General features: G+C 40.4%; 2 protein-coding genes across 5 annotated transcripts in view; one reads left to right on the top strand and one right to left on the bottom strand.

The window, feature by feature from the left end:
* Positions 1–7994, top strand: part of LOC103512169 (rho GTPase-activating protein 20) — an 88989-nt gene extending 80995 nt beyond the window's left edge. For all 4 annotated transcript variants that reach the window (XM_026825730.1, XM_026825729.1, XM_026825731.1 and 1 more), the window contains 3 exons: positions 3797–4068; positions 5566–5852; positions 6950–7994. In XM_026825730.1, the coding sequence (XP_026681531.1) occupies positions 3797–4068; positions 5566–5852; positions 6950–7893 (1503 nt within the window). In that variant the 3' untranslated portion in view covers positions 7894–7994. The remainder of the gene's footprint in view (positions 1–3796; positions 4069–5565; positions 5853–6949) is intronic.
* A 1848-nt stretch (positions 7995–9842) lies between these two features.
* Positions 9843–15020, bottom strand: LOC103512168 (probable global transcription activator SNF2L2). Its single transcript, XM_026825728.1, has 7 exons — positions 14864–15020; positions 13302–14356; positions 12949–12952; positions 12618–12743; positions 11373–11539; positions 10488–10702; positions 9843–9958 (listed from the first exon to the last, which is right to left on the bottom strand). Exons 2-7 carry the CDS (start codon positions 14324–14326, stop codon positions 9843–9845), a joined length of 1653 nt encoding a protein of 550 aa, XP_026681529.1. The 5' UTR covers positions 14327–14356; positions 14864–15020.
* Between the last annotated feature and the right edge of the window lie 329 nt (positions 15021–15349).

The following is a 15349-nucleotide window of genomic DNA, read 5'->3' as shown; positions in this document are numbered from 1 at the left end:
AACTCTTTAGCTCTAGGGGTCTTCTAATGAGGTCATGAGTGGAGAACCTCTTGCTTGTTGTAGATGTGGTGGGAGTTGGACAACAGTAAATATAGCTAGGCCAAGATCCTTCATGGTATTCAAGGGAGTTTTGACAGTCTTCTAATAAAGGGGTCGGGGAGTAGCAAATTCAGGGAATGAGCCATTTGGAACTGGTGGAGATGTCAAACATAGATACCTACCATTATTGTGTACTGAACTATAGGTAGTGGAGTGTTTAATTCCCCATATTCGGTATTGAATTAAGTGGAGTTATCCAATTTCCCATATTCTGTATTGAATTAGTGGAGATGTCTGATTTCCCATATTCTGTACGGAATTAGCGGAGATGTCAAATTTATATTTTTTAGAAATCCTACAAAAAGATTGGAATGCTAACGAGTGCTAGGCCAAGATCCTTCATGGTATTCAAGGGAGTTTTGACAGTCTTATAAATAAAGGGGTCGGGGAGTAGCAAATTCAGGGAATGAGGCATTTGGAACCGGTGGGGATGTCAAACATAGATACCTACCATTATTGTGTACTGAACTATAGGTGGTGGAGTGTTTAATTCCCCATATTATTCTGTATTGAATTAGTGGAGATGTCAAATTTACATTTTTTAGAAATCCTACAAAAAAAAAATTGGAATGCTAACAAGCAGTAAGACCGACTACCGGCTTTTTATTACACGTGGGTATAGAAATATGATCTGATTACACCCAACTGTTATCAAAGCCTGATGCGCTAGGCCAAGATCCTTCATGGTATTCAAGGGAGTTTTGACAGTCTTATAAATAAAGGGGTCGGGGAGTAGCAAATTCAGGGAATGAGCCATTTGGAACTGGTGGGGATGTCAAACATAGATACCTACCATTATTGTGTACTGAACTATACCTGGGTAGTGGAGTGTTTAATTCCCCATATTATTCTGTATTGAATTAGTGGAGTTGTCCAATTTCCCATATTCTGTATTGAATTAGTGGAGATGTCAAATTTACATTTTTTAGAAATCCTACAAAAAAAATGGAATGCTAACAAGCAGTAAGACCGGCTACCGGCTTTTTATTACACGTGGGTATAGAAATATGATCTGATTACACCCAAGTGTTATCAAAGCCTGATGTAAGTCTAGCAGATGTCTGTCTGCGATATGACGTCAAAATAAAGCAATGACATTTGAGTGTCGAAAGTTTCCATTACATTTTTTGGTAGCAACTAGCAAGTAATAATTTCCACGTTACTGTAAGTACCTTTTTTCCTACAAAATAGTCGCTAGGGAAGGATTTTTATCTTCACTCCGAATCTCTAAAAGGTTGAATATGACTCATGTATTGATCGTCAATATAAAATTACATTACCTATGTACAGTTGTACAGGTATGTTCGTGATGTGTGTCATTGTATATAATATTATGCTTGATTGATCGTCAATATAAAATTACATTACCTATGTACAGTTGTACAGGTATGTTCGTGATGTGTGTCATTGTATATAATATTATGCTTGATGCTTGTAATATGTTGTAGTGAGTTTTAGATAGGTACAGGTTCTTCGAACATTCATCTTATTTCTCCTGAACCTCTACCAATTATTTATACGAGCCTCTATCCATATTTCTGTCATTCCTTAGCTGTAACTAGGTACTTTATTTTGGTAGCAACTAGCAAGTAATAATTTCCACGTTAGGTACTGTAAGTACCTTTTTTCCTACAAAATAGTCGCTAGGGAAGGATTTTAATCTTCACTCCGAATCTCTAAAAGGTTGAATATGACTCATGTATTGATCGTCCATTTAAAATTACATTACCTATGTACAGTTGTACAGGTATGTTCGTGATGTGTGTCATTGTATATAATATTATGTTTGTAATATGTTGTAGTGAGTTTTAGATAGGTACAGGTTCTTCGAACATTCATCTTATTTCTCCTGAACCTCTACCAATTATTTATACGAGCCTCTATCCATATTTCTGTCATTCCTTAGCTGTAACTAGGTACTTTAGGTCTACACAAACCATCATGTGCACAATCAATTGCATCGTAAAGAATTGTTTCTACACGAATGACAGATTTCGCAATGACCATTGCAATCTGCCGTACAGTAGGGCCATGAGATAAAAAGTCATCTACCATATTACCTACTTGATCTAGCACACACATAGCAGTAGGACTTGGGCACATTACCTCAGCTATTTAGGACAGTTTAACGACTTGATAGAAGCATGCGGTCCTAGCCTGCGGCCATATTCACATACTGGATATTGTAAGCATAGTGATAACGCTCGTACATAGTTATTGCCACATTAACCCATAGGTGCTAACTTGAACATTAAATTGGAAGCCGTAAACTGACGTGTCTGCAATGGTAACTATGCGAGTAATCAGTGTGGCGTTTTTTACAGCAGGATAACAATAGGAAAAGTAAAGCTTTCTCTGAATATAACTATGAAACAGAGAGGAGATTACTGAGGAAAGTAGAGCAGCTTTTATGACTTTTTTTTTATTTTGCTTGAACATTATTCAATGACACAGAAGCAAGTACGAGAAACTTATGGGTGTTGGTTTGCTGAATGGGCTTGAACATTATTCAATGACACAGAAGCAAGTACGAGAAACTTATGGGTGTTGGTTTGCTGAATGGGTTTATTAAGGTTTATTTCTGCCTTTATTCTGAGGTAAGTCGAAATGAAAGGATTTTTTAAGAGATGTTTGATAGAGGGAACTGTAACTGCTAAGGTCTTATTGTCCCGAAATCGAAGAAAGCCATTCCGAGAACTAACCTTATCCGTAACCAACCTTATCCGTTCAGGATAAAATCCGCCCGGGGTGGGAATTGAACCCGCGGCCTAGAGCTTACAAGGCAGACGCGCTATCCACCAAGCCAATCTCCAACTCTTTATTTCTCATTTTTCCAGGAATTCAGCTTCAAACAAATCTCTAGAGGAAAACAAGAAGAGCACCAAAAAGTCAGGAAGGATAAGTCTAGGCCAAGTGTTCCGACGGAGTCTGACCAAGGAAAATCCAGGCTGTCTGTTTGGACTCCCCTTGTCCAGAATTATGGAGGGGGATACCATACCCAAACCTGTTGCGGTAAGTTGAGATGGATTTTTTTTGGATTAAAGAAATTGCAAGATCATTTGCCTGATGGAAATGCATAGTGATAACAATTAATGCTGAATGGGTTTATTAAGGTTTATTTCTGGTAACTGCTAAGCACCCTTCTACGGTCAAGGTAATATGAGGCTTTAGCACCCTTTCATATTAGTTGCAACCATCAGCTCTTCAGTTGTCCTCTGCTGTCTAACGAGAATAACAACCAGCAAAGTCCTTCGAGGTAACAGATTGTGCAGGTGTAGTGTGTTGTAGATTTTCTCGCCTACCGAAATGAACTCAAGGTAATATGAGGCTTTAGCACCCTTTCAGATTTGTTGCAACCATCAGCTCTTCAGTTGTCCTCTGCTGTCTAACGAAAATAACATCCAGCAAAGTCCTTCGAGGTAACAGATTGTGCAGGTGTAGTGTGTTGTAGATTTTCTCGCCTACCGAAATGAATTCAAGGTAATATGAGGCTTTAGCACCCTTTCAGATTTGTTGCAACCATCAGCTCTTCAGTTGTCCTCTGCTGTCTAACGAAAATAACACCCAGCAAAGTCTATTCTAATGTTAGATAAGGTATTGATTTCTGACACACTAACCAACCACGAAACAAATTTCAGACCTTGAAAATTTCTCTGTATTTTGATTACACTAATATAAACTGTTTCATCTTCTACAGGCGATGCTTCAGCAAATCTTCAACAAGGGTCCGTTCACACAAGGCATCTTCAGGAAATCGGCCAACGCTCGCCTCGTGCGTGAACTCAAGGAGAAGTTAGACCTGGGCGAGGATGTTAGTTTCGAACATGTGCCTGTCCTTGTAAGCGCGGCCTTATTCAAAGAATTCCTGCGCTCCTTGCCTGACCCTTTGCTCACATCGGCCCTGTATCCACAGTACAGAGCTGCTCTCAACTCTCCCAACACACATCACAAGCTCTTGAGACTGAAAGGGTAAGTTCCTTGTCCTTCAGATTATCTACGCTGTGGTCTTATAGGGAGTTTAGCCACCTTGCTCTAACGTTGTCCTTATTCAAAGAATTCCTGCGCTCCTTGCCTGACCCTTTGCTCACATCGGCCCTGTACCCACAGTACAGAGCTGCTCTCAACTCTCCGAACACACATCACAAGCTCTTGAGACTGAAAGGGTAAGTTCCTTGTCCTTCAGATTATCTATGCTGTGGTCTTATAGGGAATTCAGCCACCTTGCTCTAACGTTGCATTGGAATTCCAGCTCTTTACGTGTTTTGATCGGTCACAGGAATACCTAAAATGTTTTCACCTAAAATTGGAAGAAATTATATAAATTTTCACTGTACACAAAAGCTGCGACACAATGAACTCTGTTCACATAACTGGAAATTTTTTAAAATGGAAAATTATTTAGGGGTACTTATGAATGACTGATGAATCTGATGATGTTCATTGATTAATCAAAGTTTTGTTTTACTTATCAGTCAGACACACCAAATATGTTAATGGCTTTATTTCATAATAAATAGACAACAAATCGTTGTTTTCACCCATTTATTTTAATGATGAGTCTTATGAAATTATGAATTGAAAAAATTTAAGCAATACAAATACAAAAGCGATCTCTGTTTTAAATTATTCATTGGAATTGTGTTGGAAATGAAAGGCACTCACTCCTTTTTTCTTCTTTCACCCATTTATTTTAATGATGATTCTTATGAAATTATGAATGCAAAAAATTTAAGCAATACAAATACAAAAGCGATCTCTGTTTTCAATTATTCATTGGAATTGTGTTAGAAATGAAAGGCACTCACTCCTTTTTTCTTTCTTTCTTTCATTCAAATTAATGGAAAACTTGTCGAAATGCACGTAGGCAACAATGTAAGTAGGTACCTCCCTAACACCTACCTACAATATTTATCAAAGTAATGTATGTTTGCCAGACTCAAATAAATAACAAAGTACAAAGGGTTTGAATTTGAATATTATCAATTTGTCATACACAAAAAGCCCACTCCAAGGCTTAGGTGTAGGGGCAAACAGCCCTGAAGGATGGTTTTAATCCTCTACGAAGGGTTTGAATGGAAAAGAACACGTAGGCAACAATGTAAGTAGGTACCTCCCTAACACCTACCTACAATATTTATCAAAGTAATGTATGTTTGCCAGACTCAAATAAAGTACAAAGGGTTTGAATTTGAATATTATCAATTTGCACAAAAAGCCCACTCCAAGGCTTAGGTGTAGGGGCAAACAGCCCTAAAGGATGGTTTTAATCTTCTACGAAGAGTTTGAATGGAAAAGAATGCCCAAGGCATTAATCCCGCCCTTTTACTTGAAAGCTTTTGAATTTCAGTATTGATAAAATATTTGCCTGAGTATTGATTTCCATCTATCTTTTATTAAGGTGATGCTCGTCAACATCTGGGTTATATGCACCAGTATTAATTTCCATCTCCCCTCTCTGTTCCTCAGCGTTCTGCAGCAGTTACCCAAGGCGAACTACATTCTCCTGTCTCACTTCCTCTGTGTTCTCCACCACATTTCCCGACGATCTGCACACAACCTCATGTCCTCTTCCAACCTCGGCGTGTGTGTTGGTCCGTCCCTCATCTGGGGCTCGAACCCGTCCATAGCCGAGGACCTACGACTGATGCCCGCCCTGGTGGACTGTTTGATAACCAACTGTGAGGTTCTACTGGGGCCTCACGTGTCACATTTGCTGGGAGACCCCCGTGACTCCGGCACTGAAGAGTCTGATTGTAAGTGAACTTCTTCTTTAACTTTTTTGTTTCTCTAGTGGTTACTGTGATGGTAATGGATCATAGACGTCCATGGGGGTTGATCTGTTGGTGATGGCGGCCTCACGTGTCACATTTGCTGGGAGACCCCCGTGACTCCGGCACTGAAGAGTCTGATTGTAAGTGAACTTCTTCTTTAACTTTTTTGTTTCTCTAGTGGTTACTGTGATGGTAATGGATCATAGACGTCCATGGGGGTTGATCTGTTGGTGATGGATTATCTTATAACTTTAATTTATTAGACTCCTCATTTGAGACAAATACTGAAAATCGAACAGAAATACATTAGAGACATTCTTTAACTTTTTTGTTTCTCTAGTGGTTACTGTGATGGTAATGGATCATAGACGTCCATGGGGGTTGATCTGTTGGTGATGGATTACCTTATAACTTTAATTTATTAGACTCCTCATTTGAGACAAAGACTGAAAATCGAACAGAAATACATTAGAGACAAAATATATTAGTCAGACTTTGTTCATCAGTCCTGTGAATCGTTCTATCTACATCATCAATCGGTTGTTCGGTCATATGCTACGTTAAATCGTTAAAAGATGAGCTTTTGGTTGGTTGTTTGGTTGCCTAGAAGAAGCAGGCCAACAAGATGTTTGGTTGAAATAATATTGCTATTAGAATGGAATCTATGAGCCGGGATGTAAAGGTTATGCTCCTAGTAGTGTTCTCGTGTGTGAAGTCCTATACTAATAGCCATGTTATTCCTAACAAACATAGAATAACACACAATAGAGTTATTGCACTGCTACCTTACGTGACGATAATTGAGAAGTGAGACGTACGTTGACTAAAACGCGTTTTTGCACATTTTAACACTCCTAACTTATACAACTCATACGTGCCTAAAGTCAATATTTAGATACAATCCTTTTTGTAGTTTTAAAAGTGACAATTTTTGTTTTTCTCATCAGAAAAATAAAACAAAAGTCATCATTACTTACTTCCATATGTCACGAAGTGAGCATAAGAAATTATGCTCATTAGAGACATGTCTGTGTCCCTTGCATCAGATATTTAATTTCATCTTCTCGGTTCTGTTTCAGCTCTGAGGCGGGATGACTCCTCTATTGATAGTCTAGAGTGCAGTCCTCCCCCTAGGAAGGATGGTATATCCACCAGTAGAGACTCAGGCCTAACAATGAGTGACTCACAACTGTACACTCCCGATGAAGAGGAATCTGGTTCTACCTCCTCCAGTGGATATGATCACTCCACTCATCCCCACCCTCTCCACACCCCTCGTCCTCACTATGAAGTCACCCCCTCCTTATCCATGCCTAGCACAGGGGAGTATGTTAGAGTATATGGTGGATGGGAGGAGAGACTGAATCCTAACTTCTCTCGCCAGGCATGGTTCAGACAGAGGTCAAGACGAATTAATACCAAGCCTGACCACCAGGTACAGCGTTGTGCCTCTGAGGAATCTCTACTGGATAATCCCCCGCCTACCCCACCACGACGTAACAAACCTCAACCCCCCACCCCCCTCACACCCAAGTCTTCCTTTGTCCTCTCCAAATATAGTACCCCTCCCACCTCCCAGCACCCAACCAGTCCTCCCTATGATCTATATGTAAACACGCCTGTCCCTTCCTACTCCACGACAGACCTGTACCAACCCGTGTTCAATACAACACACCCGCCACTACGCAAGGTCACAGCAGTGCATTGTGAGATCACACCAGATCGAACCAAGGACTGTGGCTCCCCAGACGACTCTAGTACTCTGTCAGATGATGACTGTACACCCCATGTATCACGGTCTAACTCGCGAGGGAATGAAGTCAGCACGAGTAAGCTAAGACATCTACCACCTGTCCATGTGGAGACTTGCTATGTGAGGGGAAGACTGAAGAGGAAGGAAGAGAGAGCTGCCCATCGATCCCGCTCCCTCCCTCCTCCCCCTCCTTACCGTCCCCCTCCCCCTGCCTCTACCCTGAGGTATAATATAGCTAGGGCATACATGGATGAGGAGTCCTATGTGTAGGAAACTCGCCTATGATAATACTAGGCATGGGAATTGAACTACAGTTCAAGATGTATTCCTTGAAATGTGAGAATCATCCTAAAATTTATTTCCCTTCCCGAAATACTTGGTCCTTCAGATCATGAGATATTTACACCTTCAACTGAATTTGATTTTCCTGCCTAATATTCCCAAACCCTTTTAAATGTCAGATGTTTATTTTAATTTTGTTATTCAAAGCATTTTCTCTTTCTGTGTTCGTTAAGGAAACTCGCCTATGATAATACTAGGCATGGGAATTGAACTACAGTTCAAGATGTATTCCTTGAAATGTGAGAATCATCCTAAAATTTCCCTTCCCGAAATACTTGGTCCTTCAGATCATGAGATATTTACACCTTCAACTGAATTTGATTTTCCTGCCTAATATTCCCAAACCCTTTTAAATGTCAGATGTTTATTTTAATTTTGTTAAGAGAAAATTCAAAGCATTTTCTCTTTCTGTGTTCGTTAGTTTTGACAAAAAGAGAGCGTTTTGAATAGTTTTGTGTTCGGAAGTAATGTGGGAATGAATTCAATCACTATTTTTCATAATACGAAATGTTTTAATAATAAGTACATAAATATGAAATCGCGATTTGCGTCATAATCAAAGTCTTCCGTTGTCCAGTTTTTATTCTGGAGGAATGATTGATGTGTACGGTATTTGCTATGTGGAATATCCCCTAATGTTTTAATAATAAGTACATAAATATGAAATCGCGATTTGCGTCATAATCAAAGTCTTCCGTTGTCCAGTTTTTATTCTGGAGGAAGGATTGATGTGTACGGTATTTGCTATGTGGAATATCCCCCTCAATATTTAGACGTACCATATTTCCTCTCTAATTTCATGTGCCAGACTTCCATTATGGAACAGTTTAGTAGTTACCTTTCTTAGATTTTAGAGCCTTTTGGAACAAATTTACAATTTGAAATAACCATATATTAGATTTTATTTGGACTTTAATTTTTATATTCCAGACTTCCATTATGGAACAGTTTAGTAGTTACCTTTCTTAGATTTTAGAGCCTTTTGGAACAAATTTACAATTTGAAATAACCATAATATATTAGATTTTATTTGGACTTTAATTTTTATATCAATAAAAAAAAGTCCAACGCGTATGGCGAAAGTTTCCTGAAAACTTGTCCGCGTAAAACAAACCTTTTACATAAATTAGTTTTATGTATCATACATTTTTCTCATTGTTCATAATTGTGTTATTGTTCAGGGGCCAATTTACGGTGAACTACGTTTCACGAACTGCATCAGGCCCCGTTTTGTATATAGTTGCTGTAAATAGATGTCGTTAAGGAAATGTCATTGTAGCGTGCAGGTTGTGAGTTCGATATTCCTTTGTGGCAAAATTTGAATCTTGCTGTTCTGAAGCCAGAAAGTTCTCTTTATCACGTTTTCGTGGAATTGTTCAGATTCCAACTTGCACTCTACGGTCGGTACATGATTTCTTTACAACACAGAACAAAATGGGAAATATTCGATCATCTTTTGAAGATAAATTCTTCAATATTGCCATCTGCAAAGTAACTGTTGGAAACCAACTCTACGGTCGGTACATGATTTCTTTACAACACAGAACAAAATGGGAAATATTCGATCATCTTTTGAAGATAAATTCTTCAATATTGCCAACTGCAAAGTAACTGTTGGAAACCAACCGTGTTGTCAAGAAATCCTGAACCTACTGTAGAGCTACATCAAGTCTGTGATTGCTGGATAGTTCCGGCCCCATTTATTCTTTTTAATATGTGTTTGATTTTCTTCTTTTTTATTAAAATGTATTTTCCATTATAGTTAATCATGTTTATGTCAGTAGGTTTGTGAACGTTATTGTTGAAATTAAGAACAAATATAAGGTAGTAGTGAAGATTTTGTTCACCTCAAGAAATAATTACTCGAGAAAGGGAAATTACCCTCGTCTATGAAGTGAAAATTGAAAATCAAGGGTAGGGGTGATGTCAGGGGGAGGTTCGAGATGTTTGGTATTCACCTTGGCCAGGGGTTCGTATCCAACCATCTGCTTGTCTGGAAATAAAGAAACAGAAGGTTAGAAATCGGACTGGTAAAGTTAATCCCATGCAAATCTAATTGTGAACTTAGAAATCAATTTTAAAGAATGTACCAGTGATCGAGAATCACTTACCCCCGGTAAACATCGGGTTAAACCCGTAAAAAAAAGTCTTGATGGGTATAATGTGCTTGACAGCACCTTAAAAGTCGCGCGGCGTAGTTAGTCGGGTTTCTGGGTCCTCTCCTTGTCTGGGTCAGAAATAGAAGGTTAGAAATCGGACTGGTAAAGTTAATCTCATGCAAATCTAATTGTGAACTTAGAAATCAATTTTAAAGAATGTACCGTGATCGAGAATCACTTGGGGTTACCCCCGGTAAACATCGGGTTAAACCCGTAAAAAAAAGTCTTGATGGGTCTCATGTGCTTGACAGCACCTTAAAAGTCGCGCGGCGTAGTTAGTCGGGTTTCTGGGTCCTCTACTTGTCTGGGTTCTCTGGGTAAATCAAGTGCTTTTGGACTCTGGCTATTATAGGGGGTACTTACCGAAACAGCTGGCAGGACCAGCAAAGTCCCACTTGGGCGCTTCATGTCCCCTTACATCGGCCAGATGATATTGCAGCAGTTTCCTCGTGGTCTCATCGGATGTGATGGATAGGGGGGTATGTCCTGCGTAAGATGCGAGGAGAGGATCTGCTCCATAGGATAACAGGAGACGCACCATTTCCACACATCCCTTCTCCGCAGCATCATGGAGAGGTCTGGAAGGGAGAGATAGAAAATAGACTGCGTAGGATGCAAGGAGAGGATCAGCTCCATAGGATAACAGGAGACGCACCATCTCCACACATCCCTTCTCCGCAGCATCGTGGAGTGGTCTGGAGGAAGAGATTGAAACACATTATAAGAGACATAAAACAAAGAAAAAATAATTATCTAATAACTTTTTTCCTATGCAAGGAGAGGATCAGCTCCATAGGATAACAGGAGACGCACCATCTCCACACATCCCTTCTCCGCAGCATCGTGGAGAGGTCTGGAGGAAGAGATTGAAACACATTATAAGAGACATAAAACAAAGAAAAAATAATTATCTAATAACTTTTTTTCCAGAGGTTTGACAGAGGGAACTGTAACTGCTATGGTCTTATCGTCCCAAATGGAAGAGAAAAGGACAGGGTAGGAGAAACCCAGCCGTTCCAAAAACGAACCTTAAAGTAGAAAGTCTTCACGTGAAGTCATGATGAGTCAGACAGATGTAGTTAAAAGTTTTCCCATAAGAGGTACCTACTGTAGATAATTTCGTTCAGGACAGCCTTTACCTGTTTAGAATAAAGTTCGCCCACGGCGGGAATCGAATCCGCAACCTGGCGCTTACAAGGTAGAACCGCTACCATCTGATCTAACTGACTGATTAAAGACAAAACTTACCTAATGCCCCCAATGGCACTATCACTAGGGTCTGCGCCATACATGAGTAGTAATCTAGCTATGTCTAGCCACCCATGTGATGCTGCCTCATGTAGTGGAGTGTAGCCTGCGTTATCCTTTGGTGCAGGACCGTGTGAGAACTTCTCCAGACAATATGCCACAGCGTCCTGAGGGAAGAGAAAATGGGAGGGTGTTAGATGGGGATATAGCTACATAGACTTTGGGAACCTAAAAGATTGGTGGATTCTAAATTGTCAGAATAGAGAACCAAGACGATTTTCAGATGTTCCACACACTCGCGAAAACGATTATCCATTAAGTTATGATTTAACCAACCTCAGTACCTCAGTGGTGCAGTTGTTAACGCGTTGGACTTTGGATCTGGAGGTTGGTGGTTCGAGTCCAAATCAAGTCATATAATTTATCTAGGTGTAATAATCGGGGAACGATATTTGTGACAAGCATTTAAATATGCTCAACACAATTAAAAATTCCTCCTCCTGAATTATAATTATGATGTTATAGCACTTGAAATCTTGGAATGAAACAGCACTTGAAATCCTTTCCGGTTAGATACTTATACTTGACTGAAAGCACTCGACCCATCTCTAAATGCCCCGTTTCAAAAATGGTCAAGGGATCTCGTGCACCCGCGACCTCCTGACTATCAGACGAGACTTTTAGCACCAATTATCTAGGTGTAATAATCGGGGAACGATATTTGTGACAAGCATTCAAATATGCTCAACACAATTAAAAATTCCTCCTCCTGAATTATGATGTTATAGCACTTGAAATCTTGGAATGAAACAGCACTTGAAATCCTTTCCGGTTAGATACTCATACTTGACTGAGAAAGCACTCGACCCATCTATAGTTGCCTCGTTTCAAAAATGGTCAAGGGATCTCGTGAACCTGCGACCTCCTGATTATCAGACGAGACTTTTAGCACCAAGATGTTAATACTTACAATATAGCCAAGTCTCGCGGCACGATGTAATGGGGTTTCCCCATGGTGTTTGTTAATGTTAAAAATTCCTCCTCCTGAATTATGATGTTATAGCACTTGAAATCTTGGAATGAAACAGCACTTGAAATCCTTTCCGGTTAGATACTTATACATGACTGAGAAAGCACTCGACCCATCTCTAGTTGCCCCGTTTCAAAAATGGTCAAGGGATCTCGTGAACCCGCGACCTCCTGATTATCAGACGAGACTTTTAGCACCAAGATGTTAATACTTACAATATAGCCAAGTCTCGCGGCACGATGTAATGGGGTTTCCCCATGGTGTTTGTTAATGACCCAGCTTCTAACTTCAGCCCCAACATCTTCCACTGTGTCGCCCAAGCTTTGTGTGGTCATACGGATCTGAAATAAAACATGGTGTTCTCATTAGTAAGTTGTTGGAGAATGATAGTTTTCTCATCTTGTCTAGAACTCTAATGTTAATGAACTTACTCCTGGTAAATGTAAGCTCATGTTCGGAATTGATTTTGGTATTTTCTCTGCCTCTGCCATAATTCTTCAGCCCCAACATCTTCCACTGTGTCGCCCAAGCTTTGTGTGGTCATACGGATCTGAAATAAAACATGGTGTTCTCATTAGTAAGTAGGTATAAGTAGTTAGTAAATGGTAGTTCTATATGGTCTAGACGTCTAATGTTAATGAAGTTACTCCTGATAAATGTAAGCAGAAATTTGGAACTAATTTTGTTATTTTCCATAATAAAATGAAATTCTTATACCAAGTTCAAAGATTGCTCTTTCGAATTCGTACCATTTCTAATTGAGGGGCGCGCAGCAAGAAGGGCAAATGTAGCAAAATCGCATTTAAAGTTTTTCCTACTAATTACAAAATTGTTTGTTTACAAAAGGATTTTTTCGTGTAACTTCGTGAAAAATCGAGATATTTTTTTCTGTGCTGTACTGCAGGGAATGCTGATTGAACGCCTGCTGCTTCTGTAGCAATAGTTGCTGATTCTGCAGGAAGGATGGCGAAGGATGACTGGCAGGTTGACCTGAAGGTTGTGACGTCACGATATGCAGGGATTTCTGCAGGTCCTGTGGCTGAGGTGGGGGCATACGTTGCTGAGGATAGTTCGGGCTAGGTAGTGATCCATGAGGCATGGGATGTATGGTTGGTAGACTTGGAGAGGGCAGACTATGCATTGGCTGTTGAGGATCATTATACACATACTTGGGTTGTTTGTCTACAGGTACTGGTGGTTGTGGTAAGTTCTTCTCTGCTACCTGATTCTGTTGTAGCTGTTGTTGAGCCTTTGCCAGTTTCTGATCTATTTGGAACTCGATAGTCTGCCTCCAGTTCTCAACCTTAGCATACTTGGAGGGTACTGGGCTGATGGTATTTATATCTGAGGGAGGTCTCTTGACAGGGTGCTGATCTGGTTTATATTTACCAGCATAGTCTACATAGGGATTGTAACTATTGGCACCCATACCATGGAGGTTACTGGCAGTGGGAGAATTCATACTATGTAGATTACTAGTATTAGGGGAGGCCATACTATGTATACTACTACCAGAAGGAGATGGCATACTGTGTACATTGCCAGTATTTGGAGATGGCATACTATGTAGGTTGCTGGTATTGGGAGAATTCATACTATGTATGCTACTCGCAGACGGAGAACTCATGCTATGTAGACTAGCACCCTTGTTATGCATGCCAGCACCAGGAGATGGCATGCTATGCAGGTTACTGGCTCCAGGACTCATCCCATGCATGCTACTCGTACTAGCAGCGCCCATGTGTACATTACTACCGGGAGTTGAACCCAGGTACGCTGACTGACCCGCGGGTCGGGGAGGTTCCCGTCTCATAGGATCATAAGGTTGTGAGCTGCGGGGGGAGCTTGATACATTCTTCTTTTGTTTCTTATGAGGCATGGGCTGCGAGGGGAGAGCGTTATACGCTGAGAACATGGAAGTCATGAGTTGCTGGTTGGTAAAGTTAGGCGAGATGTCAAGCTTGGGAACGCTAGAACTGACGGTACCTCGATGACCTTCTTCATCTTTAGCCGTGGAGTCAGCAGACTGGCGGACTGTCTTGACAGAGAGATCTAGAGGGGATGCAATGGTACCGCGAGCTGTGGAGGATACAGCGGATACCTGGGTGTTCTGGAAAAAAACAAATAAGAGGAAAACAATAATTATTTTAATACTCGAAACCACCTGCACTGCTGACGACCTACTGCTGGCAAACAAACGCGCCGTACATGTGGTTGAACCCAGAAAATTAAATTTAAATTGGGATTCCGGCCAAGTAAAGTAAAGTACTTGAAAAATAAGCGGTACGAGTTGCCAGAGCTGCAAATATTAGACCTAAACATTGTCATCTTCTGGACTAAGCTCACATAACTGATCGATGACCTATGATTCTATTTAGATCTCACAACATTCAATTACTTACTACCTAAATACTTAACACTAAAGTTTATTAAGTTGGGTACTTACTTGTATAGGCGAGATGTCAAGCTTGGGAACGCTAGAACTGACGGTACCTCGATGACCTTCTTCATCTTTAGCCGTGGAGTCAGCAGACTGGCGCACAGTCTTGACAGAGAGATCTAGAGGGGATGCAATGGTACCGCGAGCTGTGGAGGATACAGCAGATACCTGGGTGTTCTGGAGAAAACAAACAAGATGAAAACAATAGTATTAGTACTGGGAAAATGGGCGGTACGAGTTGTCAGAGTTGCAAATATTAGCCCTCAAAATGCCATCTTCTGGACTAAACTCACATAGGTACTAAATTGATCGGTGTCCTATGATTCTATTTAAATCTTACAACTTTCAACCACCTATACCTACTTATACTTAACACTAAAGTTTATTAAGTTGGGTACTTACTTGCGCTGATGAGGCGAAGGAGGAGGTAAAGAAGTTTGATGAGGCGAAGGAGGAGGTATTGAATTTGGATGTGACGAGGGAGAGGGAGGTATAGAATTGTGAAGG

The sequence above is a fragment of the Diaphorina citri genome, unplaced genomic scaffold, assembly GCF_000475195.1.
Source record: "Diaphorina citri unplaced genomic scaffold, Diaci psyllid genome assembly version 1.1 scaffold803, whole genome shotgun sequence".
NCBI classification, from domain to species: Eukaryota; Metazoa; Arthropoda; class Insecta; order Hemiptera; family Psyllidae; genus Diaphorina; species Diaphorina citri.
This window is presented reverse-complemented; position numbering and strand designations above follow the sequence as displayed.